General features: G+C 41.8%; 1 protein-coding gene across 1 annotated transcript in view; it reads right to left on the reverse strand.

Annotated features, from left to right (window-relative positions):
• LOC126284778 (EF-hand calcium-binding domain-containing protein 4B-like) overlaps positions 1 to 15302 on the reverse strand; it is a 625649-nt gene that overhangs the window by 29916 nt on the left and 580431 nt on the right. Inside the window, exon 5 of the mRNA XM_049983942.1 lies at positions 4978 to 5152. Coding sequence (XP_049839899.1) covers positions 4978 to 5152 — 175 coding nt within the window. The remainder of the gene's footprint in view (positions 1 to 4977; positions 5153 to 15302) is intronic.

Consider the following 15302-nt stretch of genomic DNA (forward strand, 5'->3'; position numbering starts at 1 on the left):
TTTCAAAATGTCAGTTTTGGTGATAGTTTTAACCATTCTTTGCAGACAGAGCAGCTGTCAGATGCTGCAGTACTGAAGTGATGTGTCAAAAACTTCTGAATGTAGAGAACAATGCAGCGAAATTTATTTTAAAACATCAGTGGAACGAAATGGTGACTACACAATAACATTTCAGACAACTATGGATACGTTCTGGAGCAGGACGTCAAGTGATTTCTTCTAATAATTCCGTTTCTGTGGGGACATGTTGTGTGTAATGTTCCGGCACCCTGAAATCAACACATTTGGTGATTTCCTTATGGCATCAAAATAAATTATATTATTCAGCTGTATCGAAAAACTGGTATTGTTACTGAATAAAACGCATATGTGTGGTGACTGTTATTTTCAACATTCAGGTTTGGTTCTTTTGGGTCATTGCTTCTGAATGTTGGAGAGAAAAATATTACAGTATGGCGGTAAAGAATTATGAGAAAACCTCAGTAGGATGAAGAAACGTTTCGGGTGTGGCATATGCTATTTTGAGGAGCCGAATGTGATTAAGCGTCAAATGATGATTGGCGACAGTTCTAAGAAAGGCAGACCAGTTTGAGAACTTGCGATAGTCACATACTTTAGTATGGCGCCAAAGGACGTATAGAGGCGTTTCGTATAGCTTCACAGGAAGAAGAAGAAATCCTACCTGTGTAGAGTAATTAATTTTGAAAGAGGGAATATTGGAAAAAGACAGTGGGCAACTAAGTTTGGATCGTCTTGACCTTGTTTTCGTGATGCTGTAAACTGTCATTTAATTTAGTATGGAGCTGAAGCGGAAAGAAATACACTGAATGTAGTTCTGCAGGATTAAGAGAGATTTCGAAAGTGGCTGATGTATCTTTGAAACAGTGGATGTGATCAAAGCTGAAATGCTGAGTAGCAGCCAGCCAGGATAGCAGCCCTATTGACAGTTCACTGATGTAAGCATTATCTGGGTTTGGATTCTTGTGGCCATCCATTCTGGATGCAGCAACTATTCAAGTAATTCAACGTAGCGCTTCATGTATGAACGAGTGCACTAAATGTAGCTGCAACCTGTAAAGCGCAATTCAGTATAACAAAATTATAACAAAACAGTAACTGAAAGATTGTCTGAAATTATGAATGGCAAATATGGCAGGACAGCCTGTAAGCGTCTTGTCATATCGCTGGCTTAGTTATGGAGTATCTTTGAGGGCAGCCGCGTCTGTAGTGAGTCGAGCACGGGACACGAAACTGTTATGTTGTGTAGTGTGTAGGTCTGCATGTAGAAGGATTGTTAGTTTTCAGGTTGAAGTGTTCCTACAAGTGCTATTACAGTAAAGTGATGACATATGGAAATGGTTCAGAGAAAAGTGCGTCAAGAAGTAATTGAAAATGAGCAGTGCCGCCAATAATGTATTTGTGCATCCTCTCGTTGCGTGTCGCAAAGCGTCGACCATCCGCGCCGTGTTCGGTCTCCAAGAATGAACAAATGTGAATCAGTAAATCTATTTACCGCAAAAGAGTGCAGTCAAGTACCAGTGATTTGTAGCGAGCGTGATGGCGTGCGTTCGATCATCGCGTTTCCGCGTCATCAACAATCAGCCGCGCAGCGACGGTTCCACGCATGCTCGTACAAGTGAGAACTGAGAAACTGAAAAATTAACTCTACGGACAGTGTTGTATCATCACTAGTGACAAGGAGGACCATTAGCAGATATCTGTATGCGTGACGAGCGTAAGAACTTTCTTTCGAGCATTCGGCTTCCGCATCATCAACAATCACCCGCGTCGTGTCAGTTACGCGTACGCTCGTATGAATTATATTTTGGACTGTCAGTAAGATAGTTAATTGGGATAAACATTTACGATTTAGAGTGTAAACAGTGTAACGTGTGGTTTCCATGTCGTTTCAGAATATAGCTGTTCATACCAGACATAGGACAGTGTTGTGTTTAAACGCTGAGTGGCTCCCCTAAACCCGCATGCATTTTTTCGACAGATAATTTCAGGCAAGCCAGCAGCAGCAGTGTGGAGCAGAGCAGTACGACCGCCGCGGGATTACCAGGCACGTGGCGTGGACAGGGCGCACGGTCAAGGAAAACAACGGTCACGAAGCGACAACCACTTAAAGTAGCCCGCCCATTCGTACTCCCGGGTGCGTTACATGCCGCAGTGTTGTTGTTCTACGTAACTGTCACTAGATGCTGCGCTTGCACATATTTTAGTATGATACTCAAAAATGAATCAATGACTGAAATGTAGCATCGAAGAATAAAGAGACAATTTGACCGTAGTTGAATTTATGTTAAAGAGAGATAATGAAATAACGTTTTAAATGATGAGTGGCGTCCATACCATGGCAGATACAGTGATGGGAAAAAACGTAACGCTAAGAAGGAGTTGTGCGACACGAACGAAAGTTGGTAGGCGTATTCCTACATCTGAAGGATGATGTCTATTCAAATTTCGTGCCATTCTCATAACAGTCAGTTTAGTAGCACTACTGTGAGGTTGCAAATCAGATCTGCTTTAGAAGCACGCTGTAACGGTCTTGAGTGTTGGTTACATTCGAGACTGGATGTAGTGAGGTGATGTAAGTCAAGAATGCCTTTAAGGCAACAAAGACGCCGTTATGAACACCTCACTGCGTTTGAAGGAGATCGTGTAATAGGGCTACGAGAAGCTGGATGTTTCTTCAGCGATGCTGCACAAAGACTTGGCAGGAATGAAGCCGAAGTATACGACTCCTGTCAGCAGCGATCACGAGACTGCGCGGTCGCAAGAAGACCGAGCTTCGGATGCCCTGTGGCACTGCCGAGAGGGAAGATTATCATGTTCAGCGTATGGCTCTGGCGCATCGTACTGCATCCGCAGCAGCAATCTGAGCAGCAGCTGGCACCAAAGTTTCATAACGAACTTAATACAAATCTGTTACTTCAAAGACGGCTCCGAGCTAGACGCCCTGTAGCGTTCCTTCCACAGACCCCGAACCACCACCGTTGCGACTTCAGTGGTGCCAAGTGAGAGCTCACTGGAGGACACGGTGGATGTCTGTTGTGTTTTCTGACGAAAGCTGGTTCTGTCTCGCTGTCAGTTATGGCGGTGGGCTGGTTAGAAAGAGGTGAATTGACGGCCTGCAACGAACCTGTCTGGAGCTAAACCTGGTGTTATAGCCCGGGGTGCGATTTCGTATGACAGGAGAAGCAATCTCACGGTTATCGCACGCACACTGCCTGCAAAAACAGAACGTGAATCTGGTGTTTCGACCTGTTGTGTTGTCATTCATGAACAGTATTCCACGGTGTATTTACAGACAGGACAACGCTTGTCCACAAACCGTTGTTGTAACCAACAGGCACTATGGAGTATCGATATGTTGCCTTGACCTGCTCGATCAACAGATCTGTCTCCAGCTGGGCACATATGGGACATCATCGGACAACAATCCTGGCACATTTGCATCACAATGCTTGTACGTTCACATGCTTTCATTGAAGATTGCGGCGGTTGCAGTGGTTCTAATGTACAAGAATTTCACATTTGCAATTGTTTATCTCGGGCTTACTTTGACCTATAATCTTGCAATGTTAATGACTTCCTTATGTTACATTGCCAATTGTATTAGCAAAATTACACTAATTATTTTCTATGGACACGCAATGGAGTATCCTTCTAAGGGATAGAGTACCTTTGGAGAATGAAGCGACTTACGCGTTTGATACAGTTCCCCTCAGTCGTTTAATGAAGAAAGTAAGAGCATATGGACTATCAGACCAATTGTGTGATTGGATTGAAGAGTTCCTAGATAACAGAACGCAGCATGTCATTCTCAATGGACAGAAGTCTTCCGAAGTAAAAGTGATCTCAGGTATGCCGCAGGGGAGTGCCGTAGGACCGTTTCTACTCACAATATACATAAATGACCTTGTGGATGACATCGGAAGTTCACTGAGGCTTTTTTCGGATGATGCTGTGGTGTATCGAGAGATTGTAACAATGGAAAATTGAACTGAAATGCAGGAGGATCTGCAACGAATTGACCGATGGTGCAGGGAATGGCAATTGAATCTCAATGTAGACAGCTGTAATGTGCTGCGAATACATAGAAAGGAAGATCCTTTATCATTTAGCTACAATATAGCAGGTCAGTAACTGGAAGCAGTTAATTCCATAAATTATCTGGAAGTAGGTATTAGGAGTGATTTAAAATGGAATGATCTTATAAAATTATTCGCCGGTAAAGCAGTTGCCAGACTGAGATTCACTGGAAGAGTCCTAAGGAAATGCAATCGGAAAACAAAAGAAGTAGGTTACAGTACACTTGTTCGCCCACTGCTTGAATACTGCTCACCGGTGTGGGGTCCGTACCAGATAGGGTTAGCAGAAGAGATACAGAAGATGCAACGGATAGCAGCGCGCTTCCTTACAGGATCATTTAGTAATCGCGAAAGCGTTACGGAGATGATAGATAAACTCCAGTGGAAGACTCTGCAGGAGAGACGCTCAGTAGCTCGGTACGGGCTTTTGTTAAAGTTTCGAGAACGTAGCTTCATCGAGGAGTCGAGCAGTATATTGCTCCCTCCTACGTATATCTCGCGAAGAGACCATGAGGATAAAATCAGAGAGATTAGAGCCCACACAGAGGCTTACCGACAATCCTTCTTTCCACGAACAATACGAGACTGGAATAGAAGGAAGAACCGATAGAGATACTGAAGGTACCCTCCGCCAAACAACGTCAGGTGGCTTGCGGATTATGGATGTAGATGTAGATGTAGACTTCAGTGTGCAGCAAAGCTAATTTTAAAGTAATAATGTTTAAATTGTGATTGATGACCATGACAGGGTATGTGATGTTGTAATTGTTATAAATTATATTACGATGCTAAAGAACAGATAAATGAGCTGAGTGTAGCTCTGACAGCACAGAGCACTGCGAAATTCAAAGTAGTGAACGTAACGCTAGGAGAGGCTTACCTGCTTGTGGTGGGCCTCGTCCCGCGCCTTGAGGGCCGCCTCCAGCTGCCGGGCGTCCTCCAGCCGCCTGGAGAGGTCCGCGCCCAGCTGTGCCAGGAAGCGCTCCAGGTTGGCCTGCACCAGCGGCAGCCCGTCGCGGCGAACCCGCCCCACCAGCTGGCGCAGCGGCTCCGTGCTGGCAAACGGCTCCGGGTCAGCACGCAACTCACACTTACCCTCCGAGTGTTAGCCAAATACATTCATTTCCTTAACCTATATGTCACGATCGCTTAATACCACTTAGATATGAAATCTAGAGCGCATACAATACATCATTATTCGGTGATAATGCATAATTATAATGTAAATCTGCAGGCTTTCGTGACCGTTCTCACTGAAGTTAAATTCTACTGCTATTTTTTTTTTATTTTTTTTATTTTTTTTTTTAGACCACGTCATATTTCTTCAAACGTTCCACGTTTCGACCGCCCTGCTGGGATCTTCTTCAGGACTTTGTGATACCCACTGCAGATTGAGTGTTCAGTCTACAGTGGACACAACAAGATCCTAAAGAAGACCCCAGCAGAGGGGGCGAAACGTCTTCTTCAGGATCTTGTGGTGTCCACATTATATCAAGTGCTCATTCTACAGTGGAAACCACAAGGCTCTGAAGAAGATCCCGGCATAGGGGATCGAAACGTCTTCCTCAGGATCTTGTTGTGGCCACTGTAGACTGAGTGTTCAGTCTACATTGAACACCACAAGATCCTGAAGAAGACACGAGCAGAGGGGTCGAAACGTCGATTGTCTGAAGAAATATATCGTGGCCCAGCAACACAGAAGAATTTAACTTCTACAATAATAATGTCATACGGCTCAAAAGGAGGTGCAAGTCTTCAAACTGAACGCCACATCGGCGACTTTCGTGTCCCTGAGCCAACGGTATCCCGCATTCCGAGGCCGTCATGCTTCCAAGTACGAAACAAGTCTGACGTTGCGTAACTTGGGCGATCGGGTGGGAAAAGCTGTATCGACCGTGACAGCGCCACTGGCAATCGAAGGTTATATAGATGAATACACGAGGTTTGTGGCCCACTGGATGTGGTAAGTTTTAGTTTTAGTTATGTCATGTCCCGCAGATCATTTTTCCGATTATTTTATCGATATGATGTGGAACAAGTCAGATTACAGGATATATACACACACACACAGGAATAGTGCTAATATTAATATTACTGAAATTTTTAGTTCTACACATGCAACTACAATTAAAGGTACATTTTTTTTTTCATTTCCGAGGCAGAAACTTGTCCATGGAGTAGAAGGAGTGGTCCAAAAGAAATGATTTAAAGCTAGATTTAAAACTTGAGCTGCTCCCTGCCAGACGCTTTAAGCTGTTGGGCAAATGATCAAAGATTTTTGTTCCTGAATAATGTAGTACTTTTTGAGCAACTGACAGCTTCAATGACGGATAGTAAAGGTAATTTTTCACTCTAGTGTTGTACGTATGAACATCACTGTTCTGCACGAATTGAGATGGGTTATTTGTAACTAATTTCATTAGCGAATATATGAACTCTGATGGAGCAGTTAAAATACCTAACTCCTTGAAAAGGTTTCTACATGACGTCCTTGGGCGAACACCACTAATTATCCTCAGTGCTCTCTTTTGTGCAATCAATTCTTTATGTCTAAGTGTTACCGCAGAAAACTATTCCATAAGACATTACTGAGTGGAAATATGCTAAGTACGTTAGGAGGCTCATCTGTTTATTACCAAGACTAGAGATTATACGAAGAGCGAAAGAAGCTGAACTCAGTTGTTTGAGAAGCTGAGTAATATGTCTCTTCCAGTTCAAGTTGTCATAAATGCGAACACCCAAAAATTTGGAGAAATCCACCGTGTTAACTGAGCCTTGTTCATATGCTACATCAATTGTCGGTATGACTGTATTCGGTGTACAGAACTGGATATAGTGAGTTTTTTTTCAAAATTAAGGGAGAGTCCATTTTCTGAGAACCACTTAATAATTCTTTGAAAGACATCCTTAACAATATCTTCAGCTGCTTTTTCTGGAATGGGATTTATTACAACACTCGTGCCATCTGCAAAAAGTACTAGTTCCGCTTGCTGATCGTTAAGTGGGAGGTCCTTCACATGAATAAGTAACGCACTGATACCACGAATAGTCTACACTGATGAGTCAAAGCATTATGGCAACTTGCTTAATACAGCTTTAGTTCACTGGAAACCACTAAAGAAGCAGTTCTGCGTGGCATGAATCAGACAAGTCTTTTCCAGATTTTTGGAGGTAGGTGATACCAAATGTATACGCAAAGATCGCGCAATTTCTGTAAATTATGGCCCAGTGGTTCGTGGGCAAGATTTGGTACATGAAAGTGTCCCAAATTTCTCCCATCCAGTTCAAATAGGAAAAATCTGGGGGCCAAAACGTTGACGTGATATCACTACCATGATTCTGAAACCACTGTAGCAAGATAATGGTCTTACGCCAAGGACGGTTAGCTGGCTGGAGAAAGCCATTGCCGGCGTGGAGAACATCAGGAAAGTAAACAGATCGTCTGCAGCAATGTTTATGTAGTCCACAGCTGTCACTGTGTCATCGATTACTACCACAGGTCCAATGGAATCCCGTATCAGTGCTCACCATAGCATAATAATGCCCTTACCAGTCTGCTTCCGAGGTTATGATGCATATATCGACGAGCCGTTCTCCTGGATGACGCTGTATTTAGACACAACCCACGACCTGGTGTAACAACAAAAGTTATTCACCCGATCAGGTGATACGTTTCCATTAACCTACAGTCCAGCCTCGATGATGCCGCGCACGCTGCAGTCGTAACTGAAAATGTCGTCGAGTTAGAATGGAAATACACAGAAGTGGTCTGCCGCGGGGATCCGCGAGCAACAACGTGCTCTGAACGCTCCGCTCCAGAAAATTTGGGTTTGCACCAGTATTGTTATCCTGTCATCAAAAATTCCATATATTGCCGCCTATAATGCTTCACAGAGCAGGCAAAACTCCAACTTCCGCGTTTTCTGATGAGATGTAGACGTCGATCACATTGTCGCAGATTCGAGGTTTTACAGTCCTACTACTACTTTCCATAGACGCTAACTGCAGTAGCATGCGGGCAGCTTCACAGTTTCGGAGATGCTCGTTTCCAGGTGCCAGGCTCGGAAAGCTTCTCTTCGTCGCAGCCGTATCCCGTGTCGTCGATTGAATTGTTATCCGCTCGCATCTACGTCGCTTACACACTTTCCTCAACATGCCTCGTGCCTACAGCACCAGCACTCAGTCTCGCGATGGGGGACTGTAATATTTTGGGTAAGTAGTGTCTGTAAAGTCTTACACTGGAGGTATGAATTAAAATACGCCTTATTAAGTGCACGGTGCATTTCGGAACCTGTGGGTCCATCATCAGGTGTAATTTGTCTTAATACATGCTTTATTTCTTCTCTTGTATGAGGCGAAATGCATATTCCTGTCAGGAAAAGATTTGTTGTTAGAAAAGGTTTATTGTTCGAAAAATCAGTCATTGCACAACATTTGTTGGAAACGAAATATGTCATCAACAGTCTAGAAAACAATTTGGTAGTACCACATAACGAAGCCAATGGTAAGACCCTAAATCTGTTAGAACAATTGGAGATAGATCTCCACAAAATCAAAAAACCAGAATCTGCATTAAATGAACAAACAGATTTCGTAAGGCATAGTTAATTCAGTAATTTTAAAGACCTGTTCTAAAGTCATTCCTGCATATGTCAGTTGTTTAATAGTTATATCTGTAGCACTATGAAAATTCATCCTTGACAACACCATGTACAAAAAATCTGTGAAGTTTTTACAAAGATGTGTGTGTAAATGTACCTCTTGAATGAAGTGACATGTACGAAAACGACGGAAAAAAGAATGTTTGCTGATGGTAAAACGTTAAAATCACTTTTCTTCGATTATGTGGTAAGTTTGCACTGTTCATCGTTTTCACTGTTTTGCGCATGTTTTCCGCTCTTGACGTGGGAAATTCATAACCTTAAAATACGTCTTTTCGACAGGAATATTCATTTCACCTCATTCAAGATAAGAAATAAAGCATGTATTAAGACAAATTACACCTGATGATGGACCCACAGGGACCGAAATGCAGCTTGTACACGAAAAGTTGTGACTGAAGGGTTTTTTTTTTTTTAAATTCATACCTCCAGTGTAGTGAATGCAGTCACGTTTGAAGCTGCAAAATATGGATAAAATTAAAATGTACAGTCTTACACATAAAATCTGGGATCTGGCCGGCCAATTCAGGCTAAGTCCGAGTCATTCACTTAGGACGCCCCTCAGAATTCAAAGTCCAGCCATCTGCACGATCTGTCAACACTGTAGGATGCCAGATTTTCTAGAGGAAGTCTTGCCTTCCGATCGAACATACATTACTGTATCTGCTCGTGACCTGGTGGTAAACGTCGCGCAATACAGACAGGAAGTCGCGAGTTCAAGTCCACATTTCGGCTGTCTGAGTACGATATGAGCCTGATGGAACCTCAAAGATAATTTGCTTCACTTTCTAACCCACCATAACCAGCGAAAGCTTCCAGGTATATTTCCACAAAAGAGCTCGTGGCTGCGTCAAGAGCAGTTTATGCCCGAGAATTTCGCCGCTCAACAGCGGCCATCGGCTACACACCGCCCGCTCCGTAACATCGGGGGCATGTGCGACCAAATAATCGCCGCCCGGCGTGCCTTGGGCACGCTGCTGCTCTCGCACTGGTCGGCATTAAATTGTTTATTAGTGTAGTTCGATTACCCATGCAAAATAACATCAATAAACTGAGTGAACCAAAGTAGAAGCACAACATGCACAGGTTGCTACGAGCGTATTTGTCAATCGTCGTTTTCTTGTTTGAACTTCTAATATTTGTCTTGCAGTTACACATTGGCTGTTGCATACTTGAAACTTACGAACGTTTGATACGCTTTACAAAATACAGTCGCTAGAGTTAATTTCCGAGAAACTACAAACAAAGATTCCACGCCATATTTTCAATGTAGTGGTAGAAAATACAAGTTTAATTTGTCCTACGTAATTCCAAGACGTGTTTACGCTCTAATTTTGTCAAGTGCATACTTACAGGTCGGGGTTGCAATTTTACAGTATTACTGTAAATAATACTACTCGACATAGTTTGGTTCACACTTAATTTAGCCTGTTTCAGTACCGATTTTGCACGTGCAATGTATCTTTACCCGCCTCGTTTGGTAAATAATATTTTTACTTCTTATATGGCGGGTTAAACATTGCCCACATTATCAGCATCTGTCGTGTCCTCAATTTACAGGCTGATAACGATACAAAGATGACAACAGTGTCCATTTTAGTGCAATTAATTAATCCTACACATAAGCACAGCCCCTATACATATCACACTGTGAAGAAAACTGAATAAGATCTAAAAAATAAAGATAAAGCAGGCAGGACTAACTGAGAAACTACAAACAGACTCCCGCAAACGATAACTTTCCCTACTGAGATTGGATGTATCAACAGTCACTTTTTTACTATAAACTCTCATTACACAAAAGCTACTGAGGAAAATAAATACGCAAATTCTAAAAAATTCTAAAGCACTGATATAAACTATACGAAGTGTTCTAACACCACTTTTAAACGGAGTCACGTGACATGGCGCTTCTGGCGGCAGGAAGCTACCCGAGAAAGTCGCCTCACACAAAGATATGCACTAAAATTTACGCAGAAAACTTGGGACATTGGTGAACACCAATCTACACTAGGGCGACGCTAACGGATTAATTGTGGGTAGTCTTACCTTATATCTTTTTATACAGGAGATCCATGCTCCGATTCTTCTTGGTACGGAAGTTACCAATAACGTTATCTTTAAATTTCTGATCACTAATAAGTTGTCAAATCAGTTTTTCCTATGACAAATGTATAGAGAGAATTTAACCTATCATTGGCCAGTGAATTGTCAAGACAATTTTTAATTCTTTTAAGAGCGCTCATACTTCTCTGAGAAGATGCTGCATTGACAGGTAAGAATCAATTTCACAAATTTTGTTACTCCTTTACAAATATTTGTCCTTTATGTTACCAAGTCTACATGTGGCAAACATTTGTGTTTATCAGAGTAAAAGTTTCCTAACTCATTTTCCAGTTGTTCTTTGTTGAAGAATTGGATAGCTGTGACAAGCCAGTTCAGTTTCATTATTGAGAAATTTGATTATAATTTCCAAACTTATTCTTATCAAGAAACTCTACAAACTGAATATTCTGAAGATCTACAAAGCGCATTTCCATTTGCACAGCAATGTCATCAGTAAATCTTATCATTGATGTCTTTCACAATGAATTTGAAACTTTTTTTAAATTCCTTTCATGTATGTTTTACAGAACAGCAGAGGCGAAACACAACATCCATATCTTACATCTTTTTTAATCCGATCACTTCGTTATTGGTCTTGCACTCCTACTGTTCCCTCTTTTTCTCAGAATTTCGAATATCTTGCACCATTTTACACTGTCGAACACTTTTTCTACGTCGACTGATCCTAAGAACGTGTTTTAATTCTTCCTAATGCTCCATGTTCCATTCCTATGTACGTTATTGATGTCAGTAACTTCGGCACATGAACTGTTAAGCTGATTGAGCAATAGTTCTTGCACTTTCCTGTTATTGCTATCTTCGGAACTGTGTGGATCATATTTTTCCGAAAATCTGATGGTACGTCTCGAGATTCAACGATTCTACAATCAACATGAATAGCCGTTGGTTGCCTCTTTCCTCAATGATATTAGAAATTTCAAAGACCGACTGTAATAACTATCCCACTATACCTTCCATAACGACTCATTTGTTGCTCTTTAGCTCCCCTCACATCGTAGAGTCCTTCATTGTACCCTTTTCACCTATCCGCTCTCACATTTGCGAATTTCCCTTCCACTCTTCATGTTCACGCCTTTGTTTAAAATTTAACCTCCGGCTGTTTTGTCTTCCCTATACGCTGAATCTGTACTTTCGACGACAGTTTCTTTCTCAAATTCTTCGTCTTTTCCCTGCAGCAACCGCACATTGGTTTACCTGCAACTAAAATTTATTTCATTCCTTATTTACTTATATTGTTGTAGTCCTTTCTGTCCGTGAACAGTTTTGCAATATCTTCTTCGACTGATGAACTGAAACATTTCTTCTGTTGACCAAGGCTTCTTGGCAGTTACCTTACTTTTACCTATAACTGTATACCGAGTTTGTGTGACTGATCATTTTAGGGATGTCTATTCCTGTCCAACAAACTTGGCTGTTGTGGTATTCATTACTGTAGCATCTATAGCCTGAGAGAACATCAGGCGTACCTTACATTTTTCAGTACTTCCGTATCCCACTTCTCTCTACGGTGATTCTTCCGGACCATTCTCTTACAATTCAGTTTACTCTTTGTCATTACTAAATAGTGATGTGAGTCTCTATCTACTCCTGAGTACGCCTGAAAGTTCATACCTGATTTCGGAATCTCTATATGACCAAGATGTAATCTAGCGCCGGCCGGGGTGGTCGAGCGGTTCTAGGCGCTACAGTCTGGAACCGCGCGACCGCTACGGTCGCAGGTTCGAATCCTGCCTCGGGCATGGATGTGCGTGATGTCCTTAGGTTAGTTAGGTTAAAATAGTTCTAAGTTCTAGGGCTCTGATGACCTCAGCTGTTAAGTCCCTTTGTGCTAAGAGGAATCTCATTTGTAATCTAGCTGGTATGATCTTGTGTGCAGGCTTTTTCTTCATTTGTACTTCCTCCTATTGTGATTTTCGAATAGTTACTCACCATTACTACCTATATCTCAAATTTACTGTAGAACTTAATTAGACTTTCCCCTTTCTCATTTTTAACCATCACCTCGAAAAACTCAATTTACGTAATTAATTTTTTGTTCGTTTGTACCGTAGAATACGGCTCTAAGAGCCAAAGGAAAATGGCGCACCTCATTAAGGAAGAGGAATTGGACTGCGAGGTTTGTAATACTACATTTCGCATATGGTGAATAGCAGCTGCCGTATTATATTACTGTTGAGGACGCCGGACTCTCAAAATTCAATATCCGCTTATAAGGAAACGTTTCCGAACAGTTCCTCCAACATTGGAGCAACTGCCGCCACTTGCAGTCGTACCTGTTGTGTCGTAGCGCCGAATTTACCTCAGTTTCCAAGATGCCCTCAACAAGCTAAGTTTGGCCAGTGCTTGGCTAACATCGTCTGCGCCTACAAGCTCCACGCGGAGCAGCCCGCAGTACACAACTGACCACGCGGCAGCGGTCTTCTAAGGGCATCTGCATCTGCCTCTACGAGGGTTGTTCCGTGAAATAATATTATCATGTTCTGGGGCCTTATGCCAATCTTGTGTACTTACCGGTACTTAAATACGTTTCCCACAGATTATTTGAACTGTTCTTTCATCGAAATGATATGGTACGCGGCAACTTATAATACTGTAAGTAGGCTGTTTAGGTTCTTATGTTGGTAACGCCACCGCCACGTAGCGCTCTGTATGAAAATCACTGGCTGTGCTGTGTGCAGTCTGTGGCTGGGTGGCACTGTTGGAATTTGCTATTGTAGTGTTGGGCAGTTGGCTGTTAACAGCGCGTAGCGTTGCGCAGTTGGAGGTGAGCAGCCAGCAGTGGTGGATGTGGGGAGAGAAATGGCGGAGTTTTGAGGGCGAATGATCTGGAAGTGTGTCCATCAGAGACAGTAAGTTTGTAAGACTGGATGCCATGAACTGCTATATATATTATGACTTTTGAACACTTTAAAGGTAAATACCTTGTTTGTTCTCTATCAAAATCTTTCATTTGCTAACTATGCCTATCAGTAGTTAGTGACTTCAGTAGTTACAATCTTTTATTTAGCTGGCGTAGTGGCGCTCGCTGTATTGCAGTAGTTCGAGTAGCGAAAATTTTTGTGAGGTAAGTGATACATGAAAGGTATAGGTTAATGTTAGTCAGGGCCATTCTCTTGTAGGGATTAGTGAAAGTCAGATCGCGTTGCGCTAAAAAATATTGTGTGACAGTTTGGTGTTGATGAGAATAGGTAAAGAGCGAAGTGTCTGAGTACGTTCAGTTCTGCTCAGTTGTTTGAAAATCAAATAATTTAAGAGGTTTATTAGCACAGTAATTCATTAATTTTTCTAAGGGGACGTTTCATAATACATGTATATGAGACTGACGTTAGCATGACTGAAGACTTGATTTTTACTCCTACTTATGGTCTTAAAAATCAGTTTTTTCCAGTTACCGATTTTTAAATAAAAATTCGTCCATGGAATAGAAGGAGTTTACCAGGAGGAATGATCTTAGGTTAAATTCAAAATTTTTATTGCTATCTATCACACTTTTCACATTATTGAACAAATGATTAAAAATTTTGTTGTTGGTTATTAAACTCCTATCTGAGTTACTAACAGCTTTAATGTAGATAATAGTCATTTTTTCACTCAAGTGTTGTAGGTATCGACATCAATATAGTTCTAAAATTGTGACGAATTTCATAAGTGAATATGTTTATTGCGATGGTGCAATTAACCATTTAACTATTAAATCCTATTTTTATACAGGTTGTCATGGTCAAGAACGTGGAAAAGCGATCTTAACGTTTAATATATCCCTTCCATAGATCGCGAGGTAATAAAATAATGTGACGAATTTGGATTGTGCTAGCAATCATCTTTGTATGTAAAATAGTCAGAAAAATATTCTACCTACTACAACGTGTTCAGCATAATAGGAGAAGAAAGTGGGACAGAACACACCATAAAACGTCGTTACTAGGCGTGACACGTCATATGTTGTACAATCAAGTCCGTTTAAGGGGTTTCACCACGGTTTCTTTTTCCGCAACCAAGAATTACAATTTGTTGCTTGAAACTAGTACCTTACGTTACATTTCATTACTTAGGCCTTGTTGAGAAAGCTCGGAAACAACTACAAATACTTTTGAGAAGATATATGCCACTAACTCTTACACAAGAAGCTGTTGCACACTAACACATGGATCTGTTGCACACTAGATTCACAATCGTTGTAACTTCGGACATGTGCCAGAAGTAAATTTTCACTCAGCAGCGGAGCGAGCGCTTATATGAAACTTCGTGGAAGATTAAAACTGTGTGCCGGACTGAGACTCGAACTCGGGACCTTTGCCTCCAGTGGCAAGTCCTCTACATACTGAGCTACCCAAGTACGGCTGACACCCCGTCCGCACAACTTTATCTCCGCCAGAACCTGGTCTCCTATCTTCCAAACTTTACAGACGTTCTCCTG

Source organism: Schistocerca gregaria, chromosome 1, assembly GCF_023897955.1.
Source record: "Schistocerca gregaria isolate iqSchGreg1 chromosome 1, iqSchGreg1.2, whole genome shotgun sequence".
Taxonomy (NCBI): domain Eukaryota; kingdom Metazoa; phylum Arthropoda; class Insecta; order Orthoptera; family Acrididae; genus Schistocerca; species Schistocerca gregaria.